The 14,054-nt window shown below is 40.4% G+C and overlaps 1 protein-coding gene across 1 annotated transcript in view; it reads right to left on the reverse strand.

Moving 5' to 3' along the window:
- c19h8orf34 (chromosome 19 C8orf34 homolog) overlaps nt 1-14,054 on the reverse strand; it is a 65,691-nt gene that overhangs the window by 9,020 nt on the left and 42,617 nt on the right. The window contains exons 9-11 of the mRNA XM_073488560.1: nt 10,245-10,330; nt 10,046-10,119; nt 2,652-2,778 (exon numbers count right to left, since the gene is read on the reverse strand). Of these exons, the coding sequence (XP_073344661.1) occupies nt 2,652-2,778; nt 10,046-10,119; nt 10,245-10,330 (287 nt within the window). The remainder of the gene's footprint in view (nt 1-2,651; nt 2,779-10,045; nt 10,120-10,244; nt 10,331-14,054) is intronic.

Raw genomic sequence — 14,054 nt, forward strand, 5'->3', positions numbered from 1 at the left:
GTAAACTACAGGTCTACGTATGATGATTTCCCAGTTAAAGCCCTTAACCACCCACACCATGACTGATGTTATCATTATATCGTAAACAGGATATCTTCATTAGTAATCTGTTCCCATGACGTAGAATTTTCATCTCAAGCTATTTACCAGTAAATTGATAAACACACATGTTTTTGTTTGAAAATCCTTCTTACTTCCGTAAATGGTTGCTCCACTCATGATTTTATTGTAAACCAGTTGCTTCCCCCATACTTCCTGGCACTAATAGATAGCATCGTAAGCAGCCTCCTCTTGAAATTCTATGCGGGTGACTGTGTTTAACAAAGAAAAACTATAAGCCACGACACAGACGCTGATATAAAATGACGGCTCCTCGACATCAAAGAGGGAGCATCAAAATCCATCTGGAATAAACCTTTGAGAAGTTCTGATCCAGTCTTTCAGTAGTAGGAACGGGAAGAAGAAAGACAGGGAGAAAATGAGACAGAGGAAGACAGAGAGAAGGAGACATGAAGAAATAAAAACAGATCTAATCTATTAGTCTTTGATCAAGCAGCAGTTGCACGTGGTGAGAGAGTACAGGGTCACAGCACGCTATACAAGCATTTAGAGCTCATGCAAACTTTATTCGGTCCCTCCTCTGAAAATAAACTCAAGCGCTAATTACATATCGCTTGTCTGAATTTCATCTGCTGGCTTACAACAACATAATATGCTGCCTGCTTGAAGAAATTAAAATACTAGCCATTCCTTGGTTAGATAAATCAAGTACAAATATGGGCTGAAGTACACATTTCTAATATGGTGCTACTCAGATGGGGTATTGAACCTTAAAAAGGAGTCATATGCTCATTTTCAGGTCCATAAAACACGTCAGTTTTCTCATACTGTCCAGTGCTGCAGCACTGTATTCCCCCTCTGTCTGAAACACTCTGATTGGTCAGCTCACATATGCCAGAGCCAGCATATCAACAACAACAGAGCAGCTGTGCTAAATTAATTCTTACATGCCAAACTAGCTGCTATGCATAAATTATGGATATGTGTGACCTTGTGATGTAGTGTGATGTCGCAAAGTCACAGAATCTAAGGCGAGACTACTGACGGGGCGTTTCAGGAGCAGCGTTTCCAGTGGGAGAGAGGCGCTTCTGTTGGTGCGGACTTTGAGCTTTTTAACTTTCACATGCACAAGAACATATATAACACACTGCAGGGAAGGAACAAATGAAAAAAGCACAATAGGTCTCCTTTAATACTTTGTGTGAGTACAGACCAAAAATTTCCCTTTAGCATTAAATATCAAAAAGTGTCACAAATCCAAAGTTGGCATCTAAACCTGGAAAGATTCTTGTCCTTGATTAATTATACTTTTTTAATTTGATTTTTTGTGATGCAGTTTGGCATGTTGTGAAATGGGGGAAAATAATCAAAATATGTTTATATTCCCAAAACTAATTGCATCGGCAATGATATAGGAAATTACCAATCTAAAAAAATATATATTAATTTGAACATGAAAGACAGAGAAGCTGTGATTTCACAACCACATAATTGGGGTAACAATATAAGATGAAAAGTGAGGCTCTGGCTCCAAACATGGAAAGTATTAGCAGCTAATAAAGGCTTGAAAGAGTTGAATTAGCTTGTTGAACAGCTTCACTGAACTGCCTGGTGGGAGCCCTTGGGGCTGAACATTCAGTAACTCAATGTAAAACAACCAGAAATTAATGCCATCTGAGGAGCTCTGGGATGAAACTGAGTGTGTTGTTAACTCCTCTTATTGTTCCTCCGAACATCAGCGTGCTGTTTTCTTCTGTAGGCTCTAAGGGAACCGGTGCATTCAGTGCTGTTGAGCAGAGAGGATCAGAGCAGTTGTTGGGTGACAGTAATAGGTTCACTACGTAGAACCAATATGCTTTGTATAAGTCTGGTATGTGAAGACACATATGAGGTCTTTACACACAGTGATGCTGTCAAACAGAGTGGGAGGACAAGCATAAACAAACAAGTGGGTGACACATGATGAAATGGCGACATTCCCTCTGGCCTCCACTCTGGGCTTTCATCTGAATCATAAGTGGATACACGCTTGATCATCATGACAACAAAAGCAGTCTCGGAGTCGTCCAGACGGCACGTAAATCAAAGACGAGCCTTGAACTGCATTAGGAATAAAATGATTTCCAAAATGCCACACAAATTCCATTTTGTCAGATGAAATCTGTCTCTAGCACTGTGACTCAGTGGAGAGTTATTGATTGAAACTGTCAAAGCTGAAGCCGAGATAAATTGTGGAAATTACTTTAATTAGTTTTTCTATTTAGTCTTGACACATTTTAGCAGGAAGATCAGTTTTTAATTAACCAAGAAAATCCTTTGGCCAAAAGCTGTGCATTCTTTAGCCGCACTCACCCCCTCCCACTCCTCATAAGTGCCCTCAAAGCCCCTTTCTATTTCATAAGTCTCTGTAGTTCAAAGTGTGTGTGTGTGCGTGTGTGTGTGAAAATATTTGCACAGTGTGGACTATGTTTTGTACTCCAAAGAAAGTATCTGATCTAACCAGTCTATTCATCATTAAAGTCACTAATAAATAATACACAGATGCTCTCCTATACAGCACACATACATGAACACCACACAGAAGTGCCTACCAGCAAGCTGTTTGCCCATGTTCTCCAGCTCTTTAGAAAAGAGGGAGTCACCCAGTAGCAGGCCCGTCTGCCCGACAGCGCTCCCACCTCTCACAGCCTTCAGATCAGTCTCCCAGACAGCCTGACGCTAGTTAGCGAGGGGAACAGAAAAGAGAGAAAGTCACATTAGACCAAAGACCCTTCAATTAACTCTTTATATAATTTTCAGCTATTGCTGGAAATATCCGAGCCATATCTGCTGGAAAAAAAGGGGGCAATTATTATTTTATAGGCTTTAGAAAAACATAAGAAACCACAGCAAGTGTAGATGAAAGCCTGGAGCATGCAGTGCAATCTGTTTAGTGAATGCGGGACGATAGACTGTCAGTAGTGGTTCAGAGCATTTTTGTCTAACTATCAGTAAATCTATAGGAGCTTGTATGCACACTGGTCTGTTGGCAGATAGCCTGACAGCAGCAAACTTACACCAGCAGTTAAGGAACAATAAATCTGCCATTTTGGATAGTTCAAGGGCACATGATATTGGTATTATACTAAAATAAAGATGATCATATTCCAAAGCATATGAGAGAAAATAAATTCTAAAAAGGCAGATTGGACCACTTATAGGGGCCTTTTGGGCCTCTTTTGCTCGTACCTCTTGCTGGCCAAGTGTATGATCTGGAAAGGGACCTGTTAGGCAGACTCAGGTTGCCAAGTCCTGAAATGGCAGCATGCCTAATCCTCCGATTTATTCCTTTGATGGGACACAAGTGGCCAGATGATCTGTTAAGCCAGTGGACCAAGTACACGTGAACTTGGAGCACAGGTGAGACATAAAATCTGTCAGCAAGAGGTCTACCTCCTTTAAGTTTGGTTTACACTAGATAAGTTATGATACCTCCGATGCCAGCGCTTACATCATCTGATGTGCTAAGCACTTAATGAGAGACAGAGTTGACTTGACATAGTGCTGACACAGAGAAAGGCCCTGGGAGATCTGGTGATATACATACGGAGCAGTCATCCACCAACACTTAAAGATAAACCTGGGATATAAAAGGCTGCGATTTTATGATTTCAGGATTCCAGTGTGCCTCCTAAGAAGAGGTAGGGTGAAAAACAAGTTAAGTTGCTCTCCTCTGATAAATGACAGAGCAGGATTCCCAGGGTCTATGGCATTGATCTTTGCGCCTGTCAGATACATGAGGCCCTCTGTGGCAGCAGGACCACAACACCACAAGCCAATCCTTAATTACAGCCCTCATAAAACATCGAGGCGGGTTGAACATTACAACTGAGTCCCCTCCCCAACTTTATTTCTTTCTCTTTGGTGGTATCCCCCCAAATCCAACAGCATTACATCATCTTGTCCTGCTCTCGCTCTGGGTCTTCTCAGCTCTGGCAAACAAGGCCACCAACAGATTCATCGTTTAAGTTTCCCAAATGCTTTTTAATAAGCTTTAAAATACTGTATGTGATTACATTACAAAAGGTGCTACGCCTAGAATTCTTTTGTAAAGGCTTCACCTAGGTTATGTTAGCCTGTTTATTCTTGGAAATGTATGTAAAACTAACCTCAAGCGCATATTCACACATTCAAAGCTGTTGTTGAACCATTTGGAGAACAGGCATGGGCTCTTTTGAAAGGTTATAAGCTGAATTTCTTCCCCAAGCTGTAAGAAACTCTGTTAATGCTTCTGGTATTAATCTGCAGAAGTTTGATCACACTGAATGATTTATAAATTAAAAATAAACCGACAGATGACCTGTAACCCGTAATAGCTGGAAAACACAATGGGTCCACATCATATGGTCTTATGTGGTCCACGTAGAAATTGGATAACAAAATCACTGAAAATGAACACTGAACACATGTTTTTCTAAAGAAATATTGAGGCACCTGGCAAAAAAGGCAAAAAACAGCCTATTCAAGGAGAAAAATGCATTAAACAACATACAAATTGATACAAACTATATATTGCTAGATTTGAAATCTCATTGGCTTTTTTGTTCAGGTTTGGTGCCCTACTGAAATACCCAGACACGTGAGTTGGTGAAACTTTGTACATGCGAGTTTGTTAGTTTGTTGTTTGTACCCTGCTCATGAGGAGTTATCTTGAAATGGTTTCCAACGATGTATAGCATGACTATAAACTTAAATTAATGCATTAGCATATTTGCTTAGCAATGTTCGTATTGTTTGGTGAACTAGCCGGACGGTGGTTGGGAAAAGGTTAAAGGTTATGTTTTTAAAAAGAACGAAAGCCAAGTCTGGCATAAGACCACATGATATAGTACGCAATACGCATTTCTCTTATCAGCAGTGCCTACAGCTTAACATTTGCATGTCTGCCCTCAATCTCCTCCGTCCACTGAGGGAAAGACTATACAGTAATCAGGACCATATATCCTGGAGACTGCAGACCGGAGGCTGAGGCCGCTGGTACACAACAGAAATGACAGGATATACTGGGTCTGCAAACAATTCACCTCCCTAGATAACATCAATAAATAAACAGACATTACAATCAAAATGACTGTTGTTCATCAAGTTTGGTGAGGGCAAACATATTTACATACATATTAGAGTCACCTGGAAGACGTAAACATGTACAGCGTACCGTAGTAGTGCAGATTAAAAAATCATGTGCAAGACAGCAAGGCACCACACAGTAGACAGGGCAGGAAAATAAAACACTAAGCAAAAACTGGACCTGATTACATACTTAAGAGGCACAATGAAGTGATGAAAAGTGATTTCCGTTCACTATAGTTTAAAGCAGACATTGTCCTTATCAGCGACAATGAGCGCAAATGAGTCAAACGTTTGTTCCTTTGTTTGGATGCTTACATTGAATGCTTTAATCTACGGAGACAAAGACAAGAGACGGAGTGCCTTTTCATCTCTACAATAAAGAGTGGCTATGATTCTGCAATGACTTATGAGTATATTAATGTCAGTGGCGCAAAACCCAAGATGTATAATCTCCCTCCCAGTATGACAAAACGAAAAGAGAACAGGGAAAAACCCTCTGGTGATGCTTCTGCCTGCCTAACAAACAAGGGTCCTGCCAAGTTGATTCCATGTTGAGAGCAAACAAGACAGAAGGAAAAGCAGGAGTGGAAGTTTAGAGTTAAATATTTTATAGCCTGCATGTGTGCAGCTATACGTGTGTGGTCAGCAGTAATAATCACCACAATCTGGGGTTTGGTCCAACGTTGCCCTCCACACAACAAGGACTGCTGGAGATGTGTGCATGCAGTCACAGACCTCAGACGTGGACATGGCAGGGCTGGCTTTGCAAAGCACTATTGATGGACTCTCTTGTTGTGGTCTTTTTTAGGCCTTTAACTGGGCAAATTGATGAATTGGGGCTACTTGTTCCTTTGGATGATACGAGCTTGGGGCAATAAGCTTAATGTAGTTCTTTTAAAACACAACTGGTCATTGTTTTCAGTCTGTATTACATTGCAGCAGCTACAAGCTTAAAAGTGAAAACATTTCCTTTTGATCCTATGACTCATCCAAAGCTGAGGCATCTCCTCTAGCAGAGAGGAAGATTGAAACAGAATGAGACTAATAAATACAATTGAATTTTTAGGAAGGATGACTGGATGACTGCCACTGCCACACACCAGACTATACCTCATGAGTTTACGCTCTAAACGCAAAAACATCCAAAATGTGAAAAATCAGAAGCAAAGGCCATTGGCAGCCCAGCGAGGACTCCGTTCATCAAATCGGGCGACGGATGAGCTGATGTCTGAGTGAAGAAGAGAACATCCTGGCAGATGTGAACTTGTCGACATAAGGAGTTGATATGCACATGTGTTGATAGAGAACATCGTGTATTGTAGCACTGAGTTATTTTTATTGTAACCAAACAACAAAGTTTTTGATTATGCTGATCACCAGCCCTTCAAACACGCAGGGCAAGATCATATGTCCTGAGAGCACACAAGCACAGACCACTGCTATTAAGTTATTTTCTTAGGTAATCAAAAGGTATATGTTCCTGGACACTGGGATTCAAACAGTCGATTAAACTTAACTGTTAGAAACAAGAGATACTATATGTTTTCCAGAAAACTTATTGTGTTGTTGTAGCCCCTTCTGCAGTGGCTTGCATAGCCATGGGAGGCTGAGGGATACGAGGAGTAACACTCAGCTTTTAATGAGTTCCTGTTGTTTTGGCTCACAGCAGAATCACCTAATGGATTTTATGGACTGTATACAGGGCTCACCGGCCCAACCACTGAGCTAGCGCAGCCAAAAGCAAACAGGATATTGACAATAACACAGTTAAGACTTTTATTCAACCATTACAAAGACAGGTTGTATAACATACTGTCTATGCCTCAGTCACAGGAGAACTGCCAGCAGGAAAAATTAAAGATTGTGCCAATGGGAGTAAAAACTAGCAGAGGGCAAATGAGGGGATAGTTTGTAGGAAATCATACTGTTCGCGAAGTGTTGAATATCAGAGAGATGGGAATTATAATCTTGAAGATAAACATGAAGAGTCATCAACAACATCAATCAAACAATCTGTCACCAACCAAAAGCCTTCTAAGTAGGAGCTATAATTAGCAGACCACTCAATGCTGAAGTATGAAAAGTAGGGTAAAAAAGTCTGAGACCACTTGTTAAAATACTGACACTGCTGACATTAAAATTGATAGTATCAACTTCATTATTTAAAAGAAAATAATATAAATATTTGAAAAATGTCAATTACATGTTTGGTATGTCCCCCTTTTGCTTTAGTGACAGCATGCACTCAAGCTGGTATGGACACCACAAGTTTGTGTAAAACCTGCTGACTCATGTTATCCCGGCATGATGTGACAGTGTTCAAACCAGCTTCTTGTGAGGTCACAGACTGCTTGGCTTTGACAGTTTTCAAGTGCCCCTATAAATGTTCAGAGGAGTCTAGATTTTGCACAAACTTGTGGAGTCCATGCCAGCTCAAGTGCATGCTGTCATGCAGAGGAAAATCGCAAGTACTAAGACATTCTGAAAGTCATGTACATTTTTCAAACTTTTAAGCTTATATTATCATTTTTATTGAAAAATTAGTATAACAGTTGAAACTAATGCAAAGTAGACGTATATTGCCTTGTGGTCTCAGACTTTTTGATCCTAATGTATTTAACTATTATTAAGTTATCTTACCTTCTCACTGAATTAATTACTGGGGCTTTATTGAAATATTAAACAAAATATACTTACAAGTTCAATTGTATCTTATGCTGTTCACTAAGCCTGAAGGCTGACATCAAACATTTTGCAACCCGCTATAACTTTTGTTCGGTTGAAATCAAAGAATAGAAAAGTGTTGCAATTGGACCTTCGGAGGAATAAAACTGCACTAGAGCTATGCTGTAAAATCACAGGGATTTGCTGAGAGGATAACCATGCTTGCATGACTGTGGAGGTGTGAGGAGCAGACTGGTGCCAAATACATAAAGCCATACAGTGTATCGGCTGAATTTCTGCCAAAAGTCCCCTGGAAACAAAAATAAGCCATCACAACGGCTCTGCATTGTATCACACACATGGCATTGCATCACACTAATTATCTTATGTCTACCATACAAATGAACAGTTTCCCCTGGCAGATTTTATGATGGTTAACACCCCTACAGTACAGCTCTGAGCTAAATTTGATTAAAACATATCATTTAACACTTACAAAGGAAACTATAGAAGAACTGTTTGGGGAATTTGCTCTGGCAATTGCTTTAGGAAAGTATTTGTCTTTATGGGGCAATTATCACCTAAAGGAGCTGGCAGAGGCAGGGGGCCTGTCGGACTAATAATGATAACCATTAACAGTGTTTACTTTCCAACATCGCCAACCTTTTACTGCCCAAACCAGGGCAATATACAATGTGAGGCATACTTCATTTAACGACAGCCATGCATGATTAAATGTGCTAATAATTAAAAACGACTTCACAGGTTCAAACCCTGAAAAAGTTGCATGCGTCCTTTCTTTAACACAAATAACTAGTGCAACAAGTGAAGAAACAACTGGGACACTTTTCTAGGACACTTGCGTTCTCACAAAAACATGCAACTAAGCAAGAACTGCAGCAGGAGATACATTAAATAATAAGTAATTAAAACAATTTGGAGTTATTTCTCATGATGACTTCAACTATTGTGTTTTCTCCCAAATAAGCTCATAAAAGCATTTCATTATTGTTCCATACCGTTTAGTGATTGTGGCCCACGAGCCCCTGAAGGACCAGTTAAACTAACAAGCTCTTACAAATTGCATTTTCCTTTCAAAGACAGCCAAAGCATAAGCAATTAAACACAAAACAAGCACATTAGCTACAGTAGATGACAGTAGACGTTTGCACTCGTGGTTTCCATATGGGACACATTAGTACCTTGTTCTTAAGTGTGCCAGACAGGGCTTAACCTATGGAGATGTAGTGTTTAGTCCTCTGGTGTAAGCAGCTGCAAAATGAAGCAGGCGCTAAGTGGACGTGAAGGTCAGTGGTAGTGAGGACATCAGATTTAGGGTGTGTTAGATGTTATGCATTGATAAAATTGACACACACCTTTTCACTTGAAACAATTGGAAAAATGTGTATAATTCAGTCTAATGTTCTAAATTGCACAGTTTCTCTAATTTCTCGATAGTGTCTCGTGCATTTGGCCTAATCCGTCAGACTTCCGACTACAGGCTTTGATTCTTTCTGTTTCTAAAAGTCTGCTCCCAGTTAGTCTGGAGCCGTTCTGCATCTGCTCCGCACACGGAGCAATGCCTTGGCTCCAAACCCCTTTTTTCTTTAGAGAACGCCGTAAAATTCCTTGTCTAACACTTAGATCGGGCAATTATAAAAAAGGTATCGGCTTTTTTTTGGTGGGTAATTATACAAAAGGTACCGGCGTCTTCGCTCGCCGCTTTATTAACAGCATGTGAGCGTCTGCCTGTGTCGGAGTCTGGTGTGTACCACATTAGGCCTCTATAGATTTCTCCCCCCGAAGCATGTGAGGTTATCACGCAATCCTCCTGTTGAACAAAACTGTGTGTACTCCCGCAAGCCATAAATATTTAGCTCTATTGTCTAAAACTTCTAAATCAGCCTCAATTGTTGCCGTGTCACACGATATTCTTTTCATTTCAAACTTTTCAGATCACACACAAGTGCCCTGAGAGGTAAGCAAATGATACAGGGAGATTTCTGATTTGGCTATCACTTATTCGACTGTTGTGTAAGCTGAAATGCCCACATAAAGATAGATCAGGTCCCATCCTATTAACAAGAAGCTCGAGGTGGTTTTTCATTCACTTTCGAGACAATAGAGGTTGAGGAGGAGAGAGCGACATGGTAATTGATGGCTGTAAAGTGATCTTAATTGTTTGGTGATGGATGTTTGGGAGGACACTTACAGAGGCTGACACTTGAGACAAGGCCTCGCATTCCTGCAACCGCCCCGCCACTGTGTCCACCCCGGGCAATGGAGCTGCTCCAGACGACGCACACAAACAGGAAAAAAAGAACAACACAGAGGAGAGCGTGAGACCACAAAAATGTAAGAAAAAAAAGAATAATAACTACTTTGAATTTGAGCTGTGTTGTGAAACTTACAGGAGATGTCAGGTACAGCTTGTTCAGATATGTGAGGCCTGTGCTCCTCTTCAGATCTGGTGTCTGATAGACTGTCCCCCTGCAACCTGGAGACGACACGCAACACAAATACACTACTGTACACATTAAATAATCTCTGACATCTGCATTTTTCAGCCGTAAGATTGCATGTTTGGAAACTGAATGCCAGATAACGAAAAGACAAGCAAGTCTCTATCAGTCTGAGGTGATGAGACAAAGAGGAAGTGTTTAGTGAGTTTATGAGCTCTTCTTCTGCAAAATCTGGGGTGGGACCGAGAAAAGAAGAACACAGGAGGTCAGTTTTGGGGCACAAATCTTATCAAATCATCACAGCTTTAGTCCCACTGAAAATAAAAATGAAATGGTCCTTAGTACGTTGATATGAAACAAAAGCACGTGGTGTATTGATACAGTTGTACACAGTTCACTTGTTAAAGAAGCAAGAAGCACTTCACTCAAAACTATTAAAAGGCGGCACACAGACTCTGTTTCCCCTTAAATCAGTCATCAGTTATCAAAACATATTCCAAACCCCTATAGCTTGGAAATGGAAGCAGGTCTGAGAGATTTGGCAGTCTCCTTAAGATACTGAAAGGTTTAAGTTTTCCTGCGACAGGAAAGTAACCTGTGGGTGAAAGACAGTTGTAGAATCTAACTAAGAACAAATCTGAGTTACTTTTACTTGAGCCTTTTCTTTTCATGCCACTTTCTACTCCACCACACCTGAGAGGGAGATATTGATCTATCATGAATCATATCACAATCGTAATACCTGTCAAAATAATTGCAATATGAAGAGTTTGTAAAATATGATGTTTGGTCTAGATTAAGTTGACCAACAGTCTATAAAAGTACAGCTGAAACAATCAGTCGATTAATCAATTATTAGACTGACTGACGATCATTTAAATAATTTTTCGTGTAAAATCAATTCATGTTTCTAGCTTCTCAAATGTGAAGATCTGCTGCTTTTCCTGATCCATTACTTTGACTTTAATACTTTAAAGCAACATTATGTAACTTTTTTTACCTCAAAATAACAGCTTCAATATCATTTTGATGGTTCAGTGTCTTGTTATAGGGTGAATGGTGTCTCTGTCTCAGCCACTCCGCCCCCCCATCACTTGTTTCTGCACTATGTAACTTCAGTGAGAGGGTAGGATCACAGTGTTACCTACATGTTTACTTCAAGATATAAGGTTTCAACACATAACACTGTGATGAGTTTTGTTTGTAGTTAGCACCTATATTACGCCTGACAAATTGTTACAGACCTGGGATTTGTATTTACGACACAGAAATTGTCACAAATCACACAAAATGCCAATTTCTACATAATGGTTTCCATACTTTCACTGCATTGTCAAAAGAAAAGGATATGAATACTTCCTCCAACACTGTTGAAAGAAAAACATGCGATTGAAATGTCTTTTCAGGGGGAAGATAAACATGTCACACATGGCTTTCACACTGCACACACACACTAATTCACACACTTCAACATCAGTGTGGAATCAAACACGACCTTTATTTTTTCTTCCTTATGTTTTTAAAAACTGTAAACCATACCACATATGAACTGTTACTACACACTTTTTTAGCTGCATGCTATTTCCATGTCATTGGCACAACCATTAGCTGAAGACAAAGGAAAGAAATCCATGTGCTTTTATGGCACAGCTGCATTCCTTCTCAGCCACAGGGACGTTTGGTTTCTACCTCTACAATGAGGGTTAAAGCAGAACACAGCTTTTTAAAGTGTATTCTATTTCCTTTCCTTCTTTATACATCCTTCTCCTTGTCTTCTCATCTCTTTAATGGTCTTTATAAGACCATTAAAGAATGCCCGAGATGACTATCACAAGGCCTTCACATTCTCTAAATAAAAGCTGTTTGTAGCCGCAAGTCCTGACTATCATACCCTCAGTACATTCCTGATATGAAAACAATTAATTTAATGAGAACTACAAGCCCAAATGAGGTTTTTGGAGATCTATCCATTTCCTTGGACTGCATCGCCAACTCCTCCGGACTGATCCCAAGATCTGGGATGCGTTTGCACACAGGAGGTTTTGTGGCAGGAGTGCACAGCCGTTAAAAGAGCTGATCGGGTGCATGAAGGAGGTGGATGTAATGCTGGTGTGACCACAGCTATAGCCCGAGAGACAGAGACATGCCCACAACACACAGGCCACACGGCACTTTGCACTTCAACCGACCAGTAGAGAGCCAGAGGAAGCAGTGTGTTTCCTGACCTGCCACTGCTAGTTAGGAGCCACACAGGCTGACTGCACTGTTTGCTGTGTGGACTGAAGAAAAGGAAAGGGACAATGATTCAGGGAGGTGTCTAAACGCTGGGAGAAATTTTAGTTTGGGGTCAGTCAGTTCAAAAGGAGAGGTGATACTACCAAGCAAGGCTTACTTGTCATAAATGTAAACTTAATTATGCAATTAAGATACTATAGTACAATTTTCATGTGGTCCAATGCCACATTGTGTTTGCTAATCCAAGTTTGTTGCGTTAAAGGGCTAATTAATCATTAAAAAACACTTGCGCAATTGTGTTAGCACAGCTGAAAACTGTTGTGCTGATCAAAGAAGCAATAAAACTAGCCTCCTTAGGCTAGTTGAGTATCTAAAGCATCAGCATTTGTGGGTTTGATTAAAGTCTCAAAATAGCCGGAAAAAAACAACTTTCCTCTGAAACTCGTCAGTCTATTCTTGTTCTGAGACTGCTTGGAAACTAAAGGTCTCATACAATGGTGCGTACTCCTCATTTCTATTCTTTTCTTTGAAATGAGAATAGAGAGAGAAACGGGAGCCCCTTGTGCAAAACTAAGCAAAAGCACAGGTACATCAGACTCAACTGTTTCATTAAATGATACCCGCAAAACACTCATCAACAGAGTAGAGGTGGCTCCAGGATACTATAGTAGAGTAGCGCCCACCTTCGGAGGCCTGAGCTATTCTATTTAACTATTTTTATGGGACGGGCCAGGGCTAGCTGTTAGCATGCTAACTTCAGATGTCTCCGCAACACAATATAAACGTCTTTGACATCACGCTAATGCTGTTATTTCTTCACATTATGTTGATAATTTTAGTTAATGTTTTAAGTCTAACACTCTTACATATTGCATCTTTAATATAATGTCTCCTTAAAAAAAGTGTTAGGGTTAGCTTTACTTTTGCATAATTTAAGCCTCCAGTAATCAATTTACACCTTCAGCACTGTTGCAGGTGGAAAACATACAGGAGCACTGCTGGAAATTAATAAATGTTCACTGGGGAGGAATCGAGTTGTCGCCTTCACGCTGTGGGTGTGAAAGTAAGCGTCACCTCTCCTTGGCTTTGGGTGGTACATGGTTAAGCCAAGTGGCTCAGTCTCGTTTGACCGACAACGAGAGGGAGCGAAAACATTGTACATGCCTCTGAGCTCACTGACCCATCAGAGCTCACATGCAGAGAAATAGAGCCTGAGGGGTGATGGGTATGTGAGGAATGTTTGTCCTACTTGGGTCAGTGTTCACAGTTCCATACTGGAGCTAACAACCTTCGACTATCAGAAAGAATCCACCCAATATTGTCAGGCCTTAAATTTATACTTAACTAACTGTAAAAAAAAAAAAAATAAGTTCAAACCTTCACCCTGAGCACAAGGTCACATCTGTACAGTAGTATTGTCTGCAGGTGTTAAACACAGGGGCAGTAAATATGCCACATATGTTAGTGTTCTAAAGGGTCGGTTTAAAGGTTGGCCCCATATTGAGACGTGTTTGAATGGTGTTT

This window comes from Pagrus major, chromosome 19, assembly GCF_040436345.1.
Source record: "Pagrus major chromosome 19, Pma_NU_1.0".
Classification (NCBI taxonomy): domain Eukaryota; kingdom Metazoa; phylum Chordata; class Actinopteri; order Spariformes; family Sparidae; genus Pagrus; species Pagrus major.